Raw genomic sequence first — 17973 nt, 5'->3', positions numbered from 1 at the left:
ACGCTTCCTCAGCAAACTGTGTCTTGACTTTCTCTATACGCATGATTCAGAACTAAACTTGTAGGATAACCCATAATTCTCTAACCTTTTCCACAATTGATAGCCAATTTACCTCAATATCATCACCATATTCCCGATTCTTGAATCCTGAAAATGTCTCTCAGGGCAAGACCAACATCATCAAATCAGAATATATCCTCAACTTCTGATCCTGCAGCAGAAGAAACCAGCACAAATGCGCCTGATGCCCGCAAGCCTCCACCAAGTCCTCCAACACCATCTTTCTACCAACGTGCACTAGAAAGCACAGCCCACTTGGCCAACCTCCTCCCAACAGGGACCCTTTTAGCCTTCCAGCTACTCACACCAATCGCCACCAACAACGGCTCCTGCGATGCGGCCACACGGCCGATGACCTTGATCCTCCTCCTCATCCTTGGCGTTTCTTGCTTTCTTGCTTGTTTCACTGATAGCTTCAGGGCCTCAGATGGACAGGTTTATTACGGTTTCGCGTCGCCCAGAGGGCTATGGGTGTTTGATTACCCTGCTGCATCAGCTTCAGGAATTCCTGGTGATCTCAGTAAATACAGGTTAAGTTTCATCGATGTGGTTCATGCGGTTCTTTCTGTGTTTGTCTTTGTTTCAGTAGCTTTGAGGGACAAAAATGTGCTCAGCTGCTTTTATCCATCCCCTAGTCATGAAACTGAGGAGGTTTTGGATATCTTTCCTATAAGTATTGGCCTCATCTGCAGCTTGCTATTTGTCATATTTCCTACTAGACGGCATGGTATTGGTTATCCTGTCACGTCCGGCAAGTGATTGGCTACCTTGTACATCTGAGATAGATTCAACGATGTTCATTATTGTCTTTTGGCGATTAAACAGCACAATAATTTCTTATTGCTGTAATTGGTAAAATAGTTTTCCTTCCATCTTGCTTTCAACTTCTAGTTTTGGTCCCAAAACATTATCGCATGGGACTTTGACGACAACCAAGGGAAAGGAACAAACCATGTGTACAAGAAGTCTGGAAGTTTCCTTGAGAGGAATTTACTTGAAAACAAGCCGAGTGGTCTACCAAGTAAAATTACCGAGACGGTAGAATTTAATTTGGCATATTTTGAAAAGATTACTAACCATCTGGCTAAATGGCCACCATACCGTCATTATGTCTAAAAAGCAGAGTGCACCCAAGAAGTTCTTTCCTTTGAAGGAAGAAGAGATTTTAGGCTTCTGCAAACTGTGTAGCAGATATCCCAAATTGAACTTCGGGAGATAACTTAATAGCACTTGCTTATAAGTTAAACCGATAATGTTGCCTACGAGTCCAATGAAAGAAAGGTCAGTTGAGGTCATTTTCAGGGGAAGGTGGTTCCACAGAGATGGAAGTGGAAGTGTACAAATTGAAAACCTTCGACGGATATACCAACAAATTTGAGCAAAATTTTGAAAATTTTGAATATTCTTCACGCAAACAACAGCTTAATTGAAACTAACTGCGTGTGTATAATCTTTAGCAGCCGCAATTCTCAATCATTAATACACATTATCAGCACACAAAAGATAACGAAGCAAAACAGGTTATGATTGCTGATCCGTCTCCGATGATGGCATCTGCTGACTTGTCCCTGCTTGTTCACCACTAGCGGAAGGAACTCTAGCATGATGTTGCTCACCGGTAGCTGGCGGTGGAGCACTGGGTGATGGTGTCGGCACTCCAGACTGATAAGGAGGATGATGCTGTTGATTGGACCCAGGTGGTGCTCTGTGCTGATAAGCTGATTGGTGGTCTGTGCCGGTGGGAGGTGGAGGCACTCTGGACTGATAAGGAGGGGGGTGTTGATGATTTGTCGCATTACTGGGAGGTGGTGGAACCATTGAAGCCGGATAGGGGGGGTATTGCTGATAAGGAGGAGGTGGAGGTGGCATATACCCGTAAGGGGGATAATATTGCTGATAGAATTGACCTTGAGGAGGTGGTGGTCCACCAGGGTAAGCATAATGCTGCCCCTGATGCTGCTTCTCCGGACCACTTCTGTTATCACCACTCCCAGATGGTCCACTTGAAGCTCCATCTTGGGCTGGTACAAGAGCACCCATTCTTTGAGGATCCATCGAGGGATAAAATGCCCTCTCCTGCTGAGGCTGTGGAGGAATATTAAAGTAGGGCATAGCTGGGGGTTGGTCATGTGTGCCTGGTGGCTGAAGAGGCTGGTTCTGCTGCTGTGATATAACAGCCCTAGGCAACAAACCACTATGAGCCACTGCCGCCTGCTGTCTTGCTTCATCAGAGATTTCAGATTCTGGTTTTGGTGCTTGTGGTCTCCCCCAAAGCAGCTTCAACCTCAGACCCTTTATTACCAGTTTGTTTGCAAGTTCTTCAGCTGCTTTCTCAGCACCTTCTCTTGTCGTGTAAGCTACAAATGCACAAGCTCGTTGGAGCACCATCTTTATGGATTCAATTTCACCATGAGCATAGAAGTGATCCCTCAGATCTTGCTCAGTGATTCTTGCATCAAGTCCACCCACATAGAGGGTTCTTATGTTCTCATCTTCAGGGGGCTCAAGCGAAGGCATTTCACCAGCCTTGTTGAGAAGCTTCATTGCCACTGGATCATTGACTCTACAAGCAAAATGAAATGGGTAATAAATCAGAACAGGTTGATGCAATTGACAGGATACTAACAAGGAGCCTCCCAATAAGTAATATACCACATTTACACCACAACCTAGATATGGAAGTGCACCAAAATAGAGATTATATAAATCACAGAACACAATAAAAAAAAAAAAGACATGGAGCCACCGACAAACCCAAGCTAGCATATATCAGGTTCAACAAGGTAACAAAAGCAACTATAGAAGCAAACTGGGATAAAAGGCATAAATCATAGTTTTCCTCTGGTGTTTTATGCACTCAGGGACCAAATCTTATGAGTAAATTAGACAAGAACGAATGTACTTTTTACAAGGATAACAGCTCCAGATATGCTCCTCTGCAAGCTTCAAAAATCAATAACAATAATGTTTTCAACATTAAATAAACATATGATGGCATTGAACATCGATGCCACACTGAAGCATATTAAGCAACTACTTGAAACCATGAGTTCACTTAATTTCAGGAATACTTCTGTTGAAAATGGAGATATATGCAAGAATGAGATCATCTTTCAGCGATACCATGTAGGACATCCATCAGCAATAAAACACGACATAATGTTAGTTTGACATCACTTCAGAGCCTACAAAACATTGACTTAAACCAATTCTTACTAGATAAAGGCACAATATCATTCGTTCTTTTACAGCTACGTATGGAAAACTATCAACTAAATTATAAAAAGGAAAAATTCTCCAACTTTGATTCAAAGCAACAAACTTATCACACCCTCGCAGAACTAAAATCAAATCATTGGTTTCTGTTCATGCATTTTCTCTTTCTTTGAGAAGTCATGCATCTGAAAAAGTTTCTACACTTGCACTGCAAAACACCTGCCTTCACTCTTTAATAGCATGAGCATCTAATACACAATTTCCAAGAGAAAAAGCTCTGAAAGTGAATGTGTTAGTTAAAATCACCAGTATCACTCTCCTTCCACAATGACGCTGCTAAATGTTTCACATACAGGATAATTTGAGATGGAAATGACTTTAATATACAACTGCATACTACACATGCAGCAAATCGAACAATACCACTGAAAATAGAGGAAAAAGGTCCATAGTTTTACATACCCATAGTAACGGTCCTTGATGTTTTGCTGAGATAGTTCCCCAGTAACTGGCATCTCATGTCTGTATGGGCACTCGAGACCCCTTGTACATTGTCCACGGACATAGAAACTGCAAACATGAGCACGATTTCTCTTATAATAGGGAGTTGTCCTTTGAAGCTTTAGAATTGTGTCATTTGGCCGCACCTTCCCATAGGAAGATTCATAATCTATTCCTGCTCTTGCCTGCAAAAGGGGAAGAGTAAGTCCCAAAAGTTGAAGAGACTAGCATAATAAACAATATTCTATATTTGCTCCTGACCAAATAGAAAAACAAAAGACAGGAAAAAAAAATTCCCCTGGTGGCTGACAACAGGTGACAAATTAAAAGTAGCAGTTTTCTACTTCATGAGACAGAATGGACTTTCAGTCCAACTTGTTTTGGCTGTATATCAGGCTCTCATCTAAGTGTTGTTAACATGACAGCTTTTCTGGCAAGCACAAAAAGGGATAAAAAGAAGAATATACACAAAAGTTTACTGCATCCATAATTTGACCCAGAGCAGGAAAAATAAGAGAAAACAATACAGATAGTTTAACTATACCACACATACACCGGGAAAAAAAAATAAGGAAGAGGACAACCTAACTGAATAAAAACGTGAACATTGCCTAACAGGAAGTATATATCAAACAGAGCATAAGGGAAGTAGTAGACTCAAGGAATCTCAGACCCAAATAGAGGGGGATAGAGAACTTTGTTGCTCTTTTTGCTTTTCCATTGGTAAGATGTTCATTTGAACTGCCCAAAATGAGGACTAGGATTTCTTCCCCACATCACATTGTAATGCAATGCTTTTCATTGGAAAGATGTCCCAAAATTAGTTACAGAAAAAAGTTAAAGACCATTATTATTTATGGAGAGTAATATAAAAAGGAGTAGACAGTATCACATTAAGTATGCTATTCTTGGAAAGTTGGATTCAGAAAAAGCACCTCTAATTGTGGAAAGCAGGGAGTTCAAATTTTTTTACTGTGTAGCATATTTGGTCATACATATATTAACAGGCTAGAATCAGTTTACTTTATTATTTTACCTGCTTCATCATCCACATACAATCATCAGGTTAATCTAACAAAACCATGAGCAAAGCTACATACCCTGCGATCATGCTCCTCAGCAAAGTATTCTCTGTTCACATCACTCTTTGGGATGGCATCATTTGAATTAATGCTTAATGCGGTGTCTCGAACCTGAACAGGTAAACCATATTCTAGATCCAGAAGACAAACTTGACAAACATTCTTCAGCTTACTGCAAGTCTGACAGATCTCACTTTTCTTATACCTTGCATCACGACCAGGCCTCCACCTGAAAACAGTGAAAGGCCGTGTGCAAATCTTGCACTCCTTGTCATAATCTGCTTTTGTCTAAAAGCAACCATCAAAATTGACAACATTGACAATAGTCAGCCCAGATGTTCTAAAAATCAGATATAGGATCATTATATAACTGAGATAACTGCATAAAAGGTTTAAGAAATGCGGTATAGAATTATTCCTCATAGTAAAATCAATTAGATAGCTGAATCCAAACAATGTGAACCACCTTTACAATTAAGGTCAGTAGAGCAGCTACAGGAAAGATACATACAGAGAAAAAAGAGGTGGGTGGTGAAGAGATGGATGAAATTAAGCCAGCCGCAGCCAATAACATCACTCAGAGGTCAATAAAAAATCCTTGTTTCAAGGTTGTGAGTCACAGTATATATTTCGAACATCTACTCATCTAGCACCCACCTTTATCCCAGCCAAAGTCTCTGTTTTTACTAGCTTACTAGAGCTAGTCACCTTCCTTCTTGCACACTTGCAAAATTCTAACTACAACGTATTTCTGCTACCCATCTAGAGTCAATTTTCCCTTCACAATAAAAAATGTAAACCAGCAATCCATAGTTTATATGACGTTTATATGACAAACAGCTATGCTACGAGCAATTATAAGCTGAGCATTCGATTCATAATTAGACCGTAGCATATACCAAGAATAAATGTAACTGAGAACAAATTTCCCGGGATACTAACTTTGCAGCTAAATGGAAACCTGACATATCCACGATAAATGTTATGTTTAAAAAACTCTAAAGTGTTTTGCCACACAAATAAAAAAAGATTCCTCACCTCCCACACTGCCCACCCCCAGTTCACAATTTTATAACAGACATTGGGCTAACGAATATTGCCAAACTTCCAATGCATATACTACAAAACACTTGTATAAATCCAGTAATCAAATTCATAAAGAAAGTTAAAACGCTGCCAAGCAAGATTTGGACTTCACGTTGCCTTAATTAAAGTAAAACGTCGGAAGACTATCAATTTACTTCACAAAACACCAAATTGGGGAAAAGGAAAAAAAAGCCCTAATTAACCCAGAAAAGCTATAAAGCTGAGAGGGCGGGTAACAACAGAAACATTACCATTCGAACATAAGGGCTGTCGCCGAGGCAAGACTCGCATATGATAGGGAAGTCGGATCGTTCCCATCCGTCTGCTTCAGCGTCTCTCAATAGTCTGTGCGCCATTTCATCAGAATTTCACTCTGCAAAAAAAGTTGAAATTCATAAGTAACCAAATAAACATAAATAGACGACCCAAACGCGTAAATTGGAGGATTAACACGATAAAAGGAGCTTTATTTTTTGAAATTATTGAGGAGAGGCTGTAGGAATATGCAGCACCTTCTTGATTTCTGTGGAAATTAGAGTGGGCGCTTTAGATTTCAGAAGCTCGTTTTATACAGAGAGAATATACTCGATAGGAATGTGACCCAAGCGAGTCCAACCAAAGAGGTGGCTGCAACTTTACCGTATATACACAGGCGAAGCCGCAAGAAGGCGGCGGAACAAGGACGCGGAGAGGCCAAGGACGAAGGAGCTATACAATTGGGAATTTTCTCTGTCCTTACCCCGCCTATCTTCTACTAATACTACTAGTTTTCTTTTGGCTTAAGTACGTGTTGCCCCTCGTAATCAAGGGTCAAGCACCAAATTACCCCTCTAGAACATTTTTCCTTTCTGTTTATTCTTCAGAACAATGCACTAAACAATTACAGAAAAATAATTGTATTTGTTTAAGTGTCAAATAAATTGTTAGCAAGCATAAGAAAGGAAAAGAAGACGAAGAAAAATATAAAATATAAGTAAAATATCTATACTCTGTACTTAATTTTTATTTTTAGTAATGATTAGTACGTAATGAGAATTTATTAATAAAATAAAAATTACTTAGAATAAATAGAAAGGCAGGATTCCACCACCCCCAAGCTTTAAAGGAAGGAGAAATTTAATAAACGACAGAGATAAGAAAAAGGAAAAAAATGCGAAAATAAAAATAACTAATGTGGTTGGCAAATTTCAGCAGTAGATATTAGAGTGCCACTTTTGACAAAGAAGAAAGAAAAAAAAAATTATTAGAGTGCTAAAAAAAAAAAAAACTTAGAGAAGCAAGATAAATGAAAATTACTGGAAATCTAGGAATATAACATTTAGAGATTCAATCTGACTACATACTTAGTATTTTTTTTTCGAAACGATAAGTGATTTTATAGATTAATAAAAGTTTTACGGTGTCGAACAAGGATTCAATGGAACTATACAATGACATTGAGGAATCCAAAACTTTTCAACTTGAATGATGTCTAAAGTATATGGGCTAATCCTATTATTAATATGATTATGATCCTTATTAACTAAACAAACGGAGCACATATGAAACAACAACTTTAAATGATGCATGTCTTCCAACAGGGCAGCTAATCTCATATCCTGAGTTTTCCTAGACAGGATGCGGTTGAGAGCCTGCTTATTGTGAATTTGGACCTCAATCTTACTCCAGTTCTATACTGCAGCTTTGCTCATCAGAAGTTTGATAGCTGCTACCTCAGCGACGAGTTGTTGCCTAATACTTCTCTCTTGTAATGCCTAACCCTAAAAGGGGCGTTGGTTGTCCATTGAAATTGTGACCCCAATCGCCATTTGTGGGTCGTCTTTCAGCTTTTCTGTTGCAAATCTCAACCTCATTGTACCTTCTGTATCTTCCTGTTGTTGGGTTATAAACAGGGCCTAAGATGGTCTAATTTAAGTTATCTAATATGTCCAAAAACATTAGGTCTCATTGATAAAAAAAAAACCACATTAGGTCTTTTTTTTTTTTTTTCCGGACACAGAAATAAACACACACACTTAATTAGATTAAGCATGAGAGTTAACGGATAAATCGGCCCGATAAATAAACAGTCTAAGAGGGACCTACAGAGCAATCCGATCCAGCCAATTGATGACAGAACGGGCACCTTATGGACCTTAAACCCAGCCATTAGGTCTGAACATGCTGAATTGGATTATTCTCAAAACCGTGCAACAAACATATTACTATCAATCTGTGTTGTTATGCCTTGGACTTTGGCTTGGCTTCACCTACCGACTACCGAGTCCCCTCTACAATTTCTTCAGACGAAATACAACAAAAAAGAAAAACAAAAACTGATAACCGTGAACGCACCTTCGCAGGAATTCGATATTTTCTCTTATCATTTATTTATCAAAAGCATCCTCTCTGGTCCCATGATCCGGAGGTCCCAGCAGATTTAAGTTGATTAACCGCAACCAGATTGTACATGGAAGATCGTCATCTTCAAGATTCCGCTGTCGAGACCTATTCACCGATCTATCAAAGCCAAAAGCCGCCAAGGGAACACACTACACACATTAAAAGCTAGGACTACTAGGAATGAGCATCAGACTTGCAAAAAATTCTTGAATTTATTATTCTTTCCTTCCAGCCGCTAATTCTTTCCTCTCTAGCAATGTCAATCTCTGTCTGCTTCACTCCATCATTCGCTAAACCTTCACAAACCCACAGAAATTTTACCATTTTTAAGCCTCTCAAGCCCATCGATTCCCCAAAATCAAATCTTTTACCCAAACAAAGCTTAGCTATACCCATTATCAAGTGTGCTAGTGAAGATTCCCTTAGCCTGCAGCCTGTGCGTGAGAATCCAGAAAAGCCCGGATGGGAAAATGTATTGTCCGCATTAGCAAGCCTTTATCCTGTCTACGTTACTGTTGGGGGGATTATTGCCTGCTTAAAGCCATCGACTTTTTCATGGTTTGTGGAGAAAGGTCCAGCTTCATATAGCTTGTCACTTGGGTTTATTATGCTGGCAATGGGTCTTACTTTAGAGCTCAAAGATTTGATCAACTTATTCAGGCAAAGACCCTTTTCTGTGAGTTCTTAAATTGGTTCTCATTTTTGGAATTCTATTCTTGCAACTGTTACTTGGGATTAATGGAGATTTTCGCGTGATTTAGATTCTTTTCTGGAACCTTAATTTCGTTGCACCTCTTCATGTTCTTCTTTCCGTCAATTTTTACTTGGTTTCAACTTCAAGATGAAAATTCTTGAAGTGAGATGCTGGTTAGTGATGAACTTGTATGTCATCAGGCTAAAGATCAGTTCTTTTTTGTCCTTTTTTTATTTAAGAATTCAGAGAAAATGTTGAAGACAACATTAAGTTTATCAAAATTAAATGCCCAATTTGTTCCAATTGAGTGCTTATTTTGCTGACTAGGAAGTCGGATACTGCTTAGTATGATAGTCCACTTATACACGATTCCTTTTTGACAAGTAAATTTTCAGAAAAGAATGGTATTTCTGTAGCAACTACTTAGTAGTGATCAGTTGTTTACAGCTCGTGATGGAAAATTAAGTTGGATTTGGTGCTGAAAGAGTATCATGCCAAACTTTGCATGTGCTTGCATACTTACCAGATTAATATATTTAACAAGCTATAATGCTAGTAACTTCTCTCATTTTTAGATACTTTATGGATGTGCTGCTCAGTATACCATTATGCCAGCCTTTGGATGGATAATTAGCAAGTCTCTGGGGCTTCCACCAGTTATGTCAGTTGGTTTAATATTGCTTGCTTGTTGCCCTGGTGGTACAGCTTCCAATGTGGTGAGCTTGATCGCTATCTATCCTCTTTGTCCTGTTCTATAATGGTTGAAGATCGGTGGTATCAGATATATGATTTGCTTTTGCCTGTTGTAAGCTGCTGTACGTCTGCTCCTAGGATACCCATCCTTTTTTTTTTGGGAACTATTGATAGGTTTCAGAAACCAAATTAAAAGGCAAACCTTATGGGCAAATTATGTTCTAAATGGACTATAAACCTATCATGAAGGTTTTTTGAATTCACTCTGATGTTTTGCCTTCAAGATTGAGATTGTGTAGTAGAGGATGAAGAGTTATAACACTTTGCCATAAAGAGCCCTTTAGTTGGTAGTGGGTAATCTTCTGTTAGAAGGTGAGTTAACATTCCAAGTTATCTAGGATATGCCTGTCTACCTTTGTTTCTCAACTTGATCCTAAATGGAAGCCTAATTTCAACCCCTACCCTCTTGAGATGAGTTTATACTGTATAGTAGTACTTTTTTGCTTCTGAAGTTTGATATCACCAGGTGAGCTTTGACGTCCTGCAGTAGTAAAGGAACAGGAATTTCTCTCAGTGAATTTGTTGTCCTTAAGTTGGCAGTGGGTTCTAGATGAAGATATCTGCAGAAATTTGTGCTAACACATGTGCGTTGTGATTGTTGGAAGTGAATGCTTAATTGCAAAAAATGTAGCTTATTCTTTATATTGCCTAGATGTATTATCTTTAACTTACCATCACTTGTCTTAAATAAAAGGCCAATAGAACTTTTTCATCACAGGAGCAAGTCTTACTAATGTGACTATCAAAAGTCAAAGGAAGGGGGACATAGTTCCTTACTATGTAAAGATCATCTGTTCTTTCACTTGAAAGAAAGGAAAATGATCGCATGCCACCTTTTTTTCAGCATTTTTTAGATGTGCAATACATGAAGGCAAAGAACTTATGAGTTGGTGTGTGCTGTGATGGTTATATTGCTGTTACCATCTGTTGCTTCCCATTCACTTCAGTTCTTTGTAATAGTTTTTCAGGTTACCTTAATTGCTCAAGGGGATGTACCTTTGTCAGTTGTAATGACAGTATGCACAACTCTGGGAGCAGTGGTTCTTACTCCCCTGCTGACCAAGATTCTAGCAGGAGCTTATGTTTCTGTGGATGCGGTTAAACTTTCCATCAGCACTCTGCAGGTGTGCTTATGCAACATTGTTTTCACTATTCTCCTACCCGTGAAAATGTATTTTTAACTCTTTCATTGTCCTTATGATTAATTTTTAGGTGGTTGTTGCTCCAATCCTGCTAGGTTCCTCTATGCAGAGTATTTGGCCAGATGCTGTGAAATGCATTACACCTTTTGCACCATTGCTTGCTGTTTTAGCATCATCTTTGTTGGCTTGCAGGTTGTAGTTGTAAAAATTTGATTTAGATAATTGATTTTCTTGTCTTTTATGTCTTTCTTTATGCTTCTTATGGTGCAACATCACCAACAGTATGTATATGCAATCTAATTCTTGCTTTTCCATGTCTCAGTGTGTTCTCAGAAAATGTCATTCATCTTAAATCTTCAATGGTTGGTGCTTCACTATCATCTGATCTTCCTCTGCTTTCTCGTGTCCATACAATCCTCTCAAGTGAATTAGGGATTGTAATTGTTTCTGTGCTGATGCTGCATTTCGCAGGTTTTTTTGTTGGGTAAGATTTTCTTTTTCTTTGCTTTGATTGGAAACTTTTAAAGTTTCATCTCCTCTTTGGTCTTAACCTGCAACTACAGGAGCCTTTCTTTGACTTTTGTTGCATGTAAAGATACATTGCCAACTTGAGAACTAGATGCTTTTATGACAGAATTACTGACAATGGTCAAGGAAGTGAAGTCTTGAGCTTTCACTCTAGGTGTTCAACAGGTTTCTTGGCTTGATGGTCTTACATATTGGATAAATATCACCTTTATATATTTGCCTTAGGCGTAATTGATAATGGTCAAAGCCTCATCTATGCTTTTTACTCTGCCTTTGGCTGCATTTTCAACTTTATAGTTTTAATATCATGTTCAGATAAGTTCTTAAAGAACCAACGATTGTTCTTCAACATGTCGGTTTAAATTGCAAATTTGAGCTGAAATTGTTTTATGCGGACATGTAAGATGTCCTTCTGAAGTAGATTGTTTTTAGTGTTTGTGGGTTTGTGATCTTTAACGTCTTTCCTTAACCACCCATTCCCTCATAACTTGTTTTGATGAGTGTTCCCTTTCTAGTTGAGTTGCCTGCTCTCTAAGAACCACACTCGCCTTTTTCCATTTGCTGATGTTATGATAGACTTGGCCAGAAAGAGCTTCTCCAAGTAAAAGGGCCTTTTTGTGGTAAAGTATTAGAAGAACATATTCGGCTGTTGCATTGACTTCATAATATTAAGATCTGTTGTAGAACAGCAGTTGATAGTTTTACCAGTGACAGAATGCTGTCCAACTGTGGCAAACATGCAAACACTGATTTCTGTCTAATTCATTATTTATTTTTTAAATTCTGAGGCCTTTTTGCAGTTATCTGTCTGCTGCAATTGGTGGATTTGCAGAGCCTCAACGACGCGCCATGTCAATTGAGGTAATTTTTATCTTATTTATCAGTTAATAGTGTTTTGATCAAACTTACATGCTTGATTGATCCCTGGTTCTTGATTAAGTTTTTGAATGTTCATATGGTTGTGGTACGAACACGTTCAGCATGCATTTACAGATTTTGTGAAGTGCTTGTAACTGAAATTAATGAACCATGAAGTTGATGTTTCTAAATCATTCCTTTCCAGTAATTTTCCATATATATAATGAATACTTACAATAGAAGGCATGTATAGCTGTGAAAAACCACCATAGTATGCGGAGTGTATTGAAACAAGCTCTTACGGGAGGGTGTCTTCTTGCCTGTAGTTAGGTATGTGGCATTCTATCCAACTTACGTTTAACACCATGCATTGCAGGTTGGAATGCAAAATTCCTCATTAGGAGTGGTTTTAGCTACCTCCCATTTTTCTTCTCCAATGATCGCATTCCCCCCTGCAATGTCAGCTGTAATTATGAATATCATGGGTAGTACTTTGGGTTTCATTTGGAGATACATAGATCCTTCTGATTCAAAGAAAAATGTGAAGGTTGGTTCTGAGTAACACAAGACATGCTATATTTTCCTTTTTCCTCTGATCATTCGTTCTGTTTTCAGAGGTTTAGCTTTTGAGCTGTTTTAGTTAAACGTGATTGAGCCTGCATTCAATTGCATTCAAACAGTTGCAGGATGATTGTATGGTTATTACGAGTTGCTAAATCCAGCTCATACAGAAGTTTCTGCAGCTTAAAAGTAACGAAAGTGCTTTAGAAAATGGTTGTATAAGCCTCCAAGGCATAGGGAGACGTGGGAGTGCATGAAAGCTGGGTCATCCTGCCAATTCCTTGCCTTGAAAAATAAAGGATCAACAGCAAACTCGTTTGTGGTTCAGGACTGTCATATTATTCTTACTTGTAATGCTTAGTTTTTGTTGACTGGATTGCCATGTTTGGGTCATTTAGTTATTTGTATGTTGCTCGAAAAACTTTTGTACAACCTTGATGAGACCCTGTACAGCTTATTCGGCGATGGCCTTGAATTTCATCGATCAATTTCTCCGTCTCTGAAAATCTTCTCGAGGACAATGGTGCGTGCTGCAATGTGTACAAATTTGTTTCATATTTTTCAACAATCCTCCCCTCAATTTGCTGTCCGAGCCAGCACCATCAGGATTGCCCTGTCTTCCTGGAGAATTGTGACTTCAGCAAACGGCCTTTACGAAACATGCAGCGGAAATTAAGAAAACTTGATAAAGAAAAAGGATTGTGACTTTAGCTAGCAACTACAGCATGATGTGGAACATCGAGCCCGCGGACCCAAAAATAAAACCACAAAAAAGAGAAAATGTGTAAATCCTCAGAAAATCTCTTTATAGTAGAGTTTTTGATGCTTACAATCACTAATTGTAGGTGTACATATTAGACAGCAACAACATAAAATTCTTCGATGTATAATGGATGCTTTATTACATTTTATTCTACATAGGTCATCATGTTTTTTGTGAAGGGGAAAAAACTTGCCATACCTAATTGAAGATTTTTACAGCAGCTACCAACAAGAAGAAGGGGCTGCGTTGCAGTTAGCGTGCTGAAATTTTCAGAAAAACCAACCTGGTAAAGAGGAGTTTGGCAGATTACGGAGTTTTTCTTCAGAAGGCAAATAGGAGTCTAGCTCGAACCCAAATTCCAAATCCTAAAATCACGGGAGAAAATGATGATAATCATGCACGATATTAAATATTTCTCACCAGCTATTGTATCTAAATAGAGTTGGCAGATATTCGACAGATAGGACAAGAAGGTGTCTGTTGCAACCACGAGTCAATGCACTGAACATGGAAGCTATGGTTGCAAATGGGCAGCAATCTGCAAACTTCACCGATCTTGAAGCCCTCCAAGCACACAGCACATTCCTTGTGGGGGTCTTCTTCCTTGTACTGGAAACAAGGGAGTTTCTTTAAATCATCGATCGACATGCTTGCGCATTCTATGCCTGTTGTGCTGCTATCTCGATTAATTGGGACAGCCCCGGTAATGTTAATCATCTGATTTCGAGAAGTTCCTGCGCCACATCTTCGAAGAATGCAGACATGAAGCATTATGATAAGCATGATGCCAATGCTAGCTATTGCGGCGGACATCCATAGCTCTGCTACCATGTTGTCTAATTGGAGGTGTTCGATCTTTTCGAGCAGAAAAATTACACAATTTCAAGAATTGAAGAAGCCCAGATTGTATGTGGATTGGTTGCTAGAATTTTCTTAAGCAAGCTTCTGCAAGGGATGAACTCATGATGTATTGGTATATGTTTGTTTTGAAAATGGTAATTTTGTTCCTAGGCTGGAAATTAGTACTACTGGCACTAATAACGTAAAGGACATATTCCCATAGCAAACCTTGAATCGAATGACTTTTGTAAGAATGTTTTTACCGAAAATGAAAAAACAAATAAGAAGGCAAGAAGTAGATCTAATGAATTCAGAGTCTTGGAAGCTTTCTGATGAAAAGATCAAATGAGTTGGTCCAATCAAATTCATGGCGTACATTTGTCGACTCAAGTGATGATGCGCCAGCTAGTTGTTTACCGGTCTAATGCACATTTTTACATCCTTATCAAACGTAGACACATTTCTTTTGCATCTTTTGTATACGTTTCCGAACATGTAAATGGCCTATGGACACGAGACGCCTCCAGTCCAGACATGGTTCAAAGTCGTGGTCGAGGTCCGGAACATTCCATATTGATCTTGATATATTGATCGCGATTTCAGTAAAACACAAATTTTGAAACATTTAATATTTTAAAAATTGTTAACAATATAAAAAAAATATGCTAAACAAAAATAATAAAAAAATGGCAAAAGAAAATTTGTAAAATATACTTTTTTTATAGATATTAAACACAATGAGTACTTTTAATCATTTAATACAATGGCATCACAAACAAAATCAAAATAACACAGACCACAATTTTAAACTAATAATTGCAAAAGTAATATTAACCATTAACAATACAAAATAAGGATTTATTTATAGTATAAAGCTGGAATAATTTCGCTTCTTTCATGATCAATCTCCTATCAAAAACAAAAAGAAATCATATTAAATAAAAGACAAATATGTAAAAAGATAAACTATTATTTTATATTTTCGTACCTGTTAATACCAAATAAAATGACGATGTGGTTCAAAGTTATCATCATTTCTAGTTGAATAGTAAAACAAATGTGGAAGTGGCATAGGACCTTGAGTAGGTAGTGTATAAGAGTTATCTAGTGTATTTGCTGGATGTGAGGATTGACTAGGTGTTCTATAATCATTAGATGGAAGAACTTCTAGATTGAAGATGAATTGCTGAGTACGATGGTAGTATCCAAATTCTTAATAGTTAACATGATCACTAGTACTACATGATACAATAGAACTGAGTATGATGATAGTATCCAAACCCTTGATAGTTAACACTATCGTTAGTACTATACGATACAGTAGAATCATGACCATAAAATCCAATGCTATTGAAATCAAAAGAAAAACCGTCATGAGATCTATCTATTTCTTTTTCATAGTATCCACTATTATGAATGTTAGTAGACTTTTCGACCTGTCCAGGTCCACCAAATGGCCCATATCCAGCGAAATAGTTAGGAGTGATTTCATATAACTGGTCATAATCATATCCCAATTGACTAGTGCTCCAGTTTTGGCTAGATTCATACTCATAGATTGGGTATACACCCCAAATTTTACATCTGTTTATCGATTTCTCTTTATCTTTGTGATCTTGAATGGTGAGAGAAAGTATCCTCGCTCAAAAACTAAGTTAAATTATTGAAGAATTGACATTGTACTTCTATACCAAGACGATAGCCATGATCAGTATCTTGAATGGCATAACAATTATCTTGTCATTGAATCCATTACATACCTCTTGTTTTTTGACTATCTTGATTGTAACCACCATTGCGTTTCAAAGAATTGTCCCCTCCATCTCCATTGTCACCATTGTTATCATTATCATTACCACTGTCACTTTTATTAAAAAATGATGAAACAGTGTGCTTACTGGTTTGTTTAGTCTTAGTGCCTGTTTGATAACATAAAAAAGTGCTGAAACTGAATTCATTCAGACATTAAGAGGTTTTGGGTGTTTGATAAATAAAAATTCACCTACTGAACTTATTAAGTGGTGCTGAATTTGTATGTATTTTTTTCAGCATAAGAATCGTAACTGAATGCTTAATTTGATAAGAATCAAGAGATTTACTTCAACTACTTTATCTTATCTACTAAATCTATCCCTGTTTGTTAATTACATTCAAAATCCTTATCTAATTAAACAAAACAATCTGATATTCTCTATTCAAACAATCATTTCTAAATTTTTTAGATCAAATTTATATGTTATATGAATTATTGGATTGTAATGTTTCTTAATGTTTTGCATAATATATTTCTTCTTTTATATTAATTTGATTTAAAAATAAATATTGTCTTTTTCATACCTAACAATTTTAAGCTAATTAAATCATAGGTTCTATTTCCTTTTTGGATTAAAAGATAGAAGGGCAAAATTGTACAATTTAGCTTATTAAGCATTAAGTTATGAATATTTATCAAACAGTATAAATAGATTCAACATTAAGATTCAGACATTCATATACCTCTTTTTAGTGCTTAAAATTCAGCAAATTAATTATTTCAATATTCAGAATTCAGAATTCAAAACTCAGATTCAGTGTTATCAAACGGAGCCTTACTTTTCTGCTTCATACTTGATGATTCAGCAATACTTTTTTTTTTGGTAATATATTGGGACAATATATCACCAAAATCATCATTGTCATATTATTGATATTCACCACTTTCTGATTCAATATGATGAATGCCCTTATTCAACTAATCCAAATTATCTTCAAGCAATGTGAGTTTTTCATTTTCTCTTATCCAATCATCCAATACATCATCTTGGTGAAAAATGTGATTCAAGTCAATTGGGTTATAGAAATCATCAGTATCTTTTCGATGCATCAAATTTTTCACCTTTAATCGCATATTGTAATGCACAAAAACTAATTTATACAATTTTTTGACTGCCAAACGGTTACATAGTTTTGTATAAATTAATGACCATGTACTTCAATTTCGCTCGCAACCAGAGTTTGTGCAGGTTTGACTCAATATTTTCACTGCAATTTTCTTAGATTTGGCGCATCTTCACCGTAGTTAAGCCACCATTCAAATAAACAAACAAAGTAATAATAATAATAATAATTTATTATTATTATTATTATTTTAAGATTATAAAAATATTAACTTCATTAATACGATTTAAATGTTTATATAAGTATGAATTAAATTGAAACTTGATAATGATTTTGATAGTGCTCTTGCTGCAATAGCACTTCCAAATCCTCTTTTTTGGTCTACAAAAATAATATATACACAGGTATTAAATTTTTAAATTTGTTCATGAATATAATCGTTTATATAAATAAATAGAATAATCAAAATAATACCTCACTTATTGAATTAACTTGTGCATCTAAATTTGGTTCCGACTTTGCAATGACTTTCTTCAATCCTTTTCAAATTTCATCTAGATTAAACACACAAGTTCTAGAATATTGAAAAATCGGGTTCAAAAAAATGCTAAATACAATAAAATCATAAAA

General features: G+C 37.0%; 4 protein-coding genes across 8 annotated transcripts; 2 read left to right on the top strand and 2 right to left on the bottom strand.

The window, feature by feature from the left end:
- The first annotated feature begins 7 nt into the window (after positions 1–7).
- Positions 8–932, top strand: LOC140035199 (protein DMP3-like). The gene has a single exon (XM_072075173.1). It carries the CDS (start codon positions 154–156, stop codon positions 817–819), a length of 666 nt encoding a protein of 221 aa, XP_071931274.1. The 5' UTR covers positions 8–153; the 3' UTR covers positions 820–932.
- Positions 933–1423: 491 nt separating this feature from the next.
- Positions 1424–6743, bottom strand: LOC140003682 (zinc finger CCCH domain-containing protein 40-like). Of its 2 annotated transcripts, none has more exons than XM_072075169.1 (5): positions 6585–6743; positions 6197–6318; positions 4878–5147; positions 3739–3962; positions 1424–2623 (listed from the first exon to the last, which is right to left on the bottom strand). In XM_072075169.1, exons 2-5 carry the CDS (start codon positions 6299–6301, stop codon positions 1582–1584), a joined length of 1641 nt encoding a protein of 546 aa, XP_071931270.1. In that variant the 5' UTR covers positions 6302–6318; positions 6585–6743; the 3' UTR covers positions 1424–1581. The 2 variants fall into 2 exon arrangements, with proteins under 2 accessions (XP_071931270.1, XP_027113233.1); XM_027257432.2 differs by having other exon boundaries at positions 6458–6723.
- Positions 6744–8073: 1330 nt separating this feature from the next.
- LOC113731914 (probable sodium/metabolite cotransporter BASS1, chloroplastic) lies at positions 8074–13361 on the top strand. 4 transcript variants are annotated; one of them, XM_027257428.2, is made up of 8 exons: positions 8081–9003; positions 9597–9737; positions 10743–10898; positions 10987–11108; positions 11239–11400; positions 12245–12305; positions 12679–12849; positions 12983–13361. In XM_027257428.2, exons 1-8 carry the CDS (start codon positions 8584–8586, stop codon positions 13016–13018), a joined length of 1269 nt encoding a protein of 422 aa, XP_027113229.1. In that variant the 5' UTR covers positions 8081–8583; the 3' UTR covers positions 13019–13361. The 4 variants fall into 4 exon arrangements, with proteins under 4 accessions (XP_027113231.1, XP_027113232.1, XP_027113229.1 ...); XM_072075168.1 differs by having other exon boundaries at positions 8848–8987; XM_027257430.2 differs by lacking the exon at positions 9597–9737 and having other exon boundaries at positions 8074–9003.
- Positions 13362–14058: 697 nt separating this feature from the next.
- LOC140035549 (RING-H2 finger protein ATL10-like) lies at positions 14059–14457 on the bottom strand. Its single transcript, XM_072076815.1, has one exon. It carries the CDS (start codon positions 14455–14457, stop codon positions 14059–14061), a length of 399 nt encoding a protein of 132 aa, XP_071932916.1.
- Between the last annotated feature and the right edge of the window lie 3516 nt (positions 14458–17973).

This window comes from Coffea arabica, chromosome 2c, assembly GCF_036785885.1.
Source record: "Coffea arabica cultivar ET-39 chromosome 2c, Coffea Arabica ET-39 HiFi, whole genome shotgun sequence".
In the NCBI taxonomy this organism is placed as follows: domain Eukaryota; kingdom Viridiplantae; phylum Streptophyta; class Magnoliopsida; order Gentianales; family Rubiaceae; genus Coffea; species Coffea arabica.
Note: the sequence above shows the minus strand (reverse complement) of the source record. Positions and strands in the feature narration are given on the sequence as shown.

What these genes read in the sequence shown, in the direction of transcription:
- LOC140035199 (XM_072075173.1), top strand. Translation starts at nt 154, where the DNA reads ATGTCTCTCAGGGCAAGACCAACATCATCAAATCAGAATATATCCTCA.
- LOC140035549 (XM_072076815.1), bottom strand. Translation starts at nt 14,457, where the DNA reads ATGGTAGCAGAGCTATGGATGTCCGCCGCAATAGCTAGCATTGGCATC.
- LOC140003682 (XM_072075169.1), bottom strand. Translation starts at nt 6,301, where the DNA reads ATGGCGCACAGACTATTGAGAGACGCTGAAGCAGACGGATGGGAACGA. An exon ending in ACAGCCCTTATGTTCGAATG is followed by an intron (nt 5,148 to 6,196) that starts GTAATGTTTCTG and finishes GGTTGCTTTTAG; the next exon opens with ACAAAAGCAGATTATGACAA. An exon ending in ATCAAGGACCGTTACTATGG is followed by an intron (nt 2,624 to 3,738) that starts GTATGTAAAACT and finishes TTTTGCTTGTAG; the next exon opens with AGTCAATGATCCAGTGGCAA.
- LOC113731914 (XM_027257428.2), top strand. Translation starts at nt 8,584, where the DNA reads ATGTCAATCTCTGTCTGCTTCACTCCATCATTCGCTAAACCTTCACAA. An exon ending in TCATCTTTGTTGGCTTGCAG is followed by an intron (nt 11,109 to 11,238) that starts GTTGTAGTTGTA and finishes TCCATGTCTCAG; the next exon opens with TGTGTTCTCAGAAAATGTCA. An exon ending in TTCGCAGGTTTTTTTGTTGG is followed by an intron (nt 11,401 to 12,244) that starts GTAAGATTTTCT and finishes GCCTTTTTGCAG; the next exon opens with TTATCTGTCTGCTGCAATTG.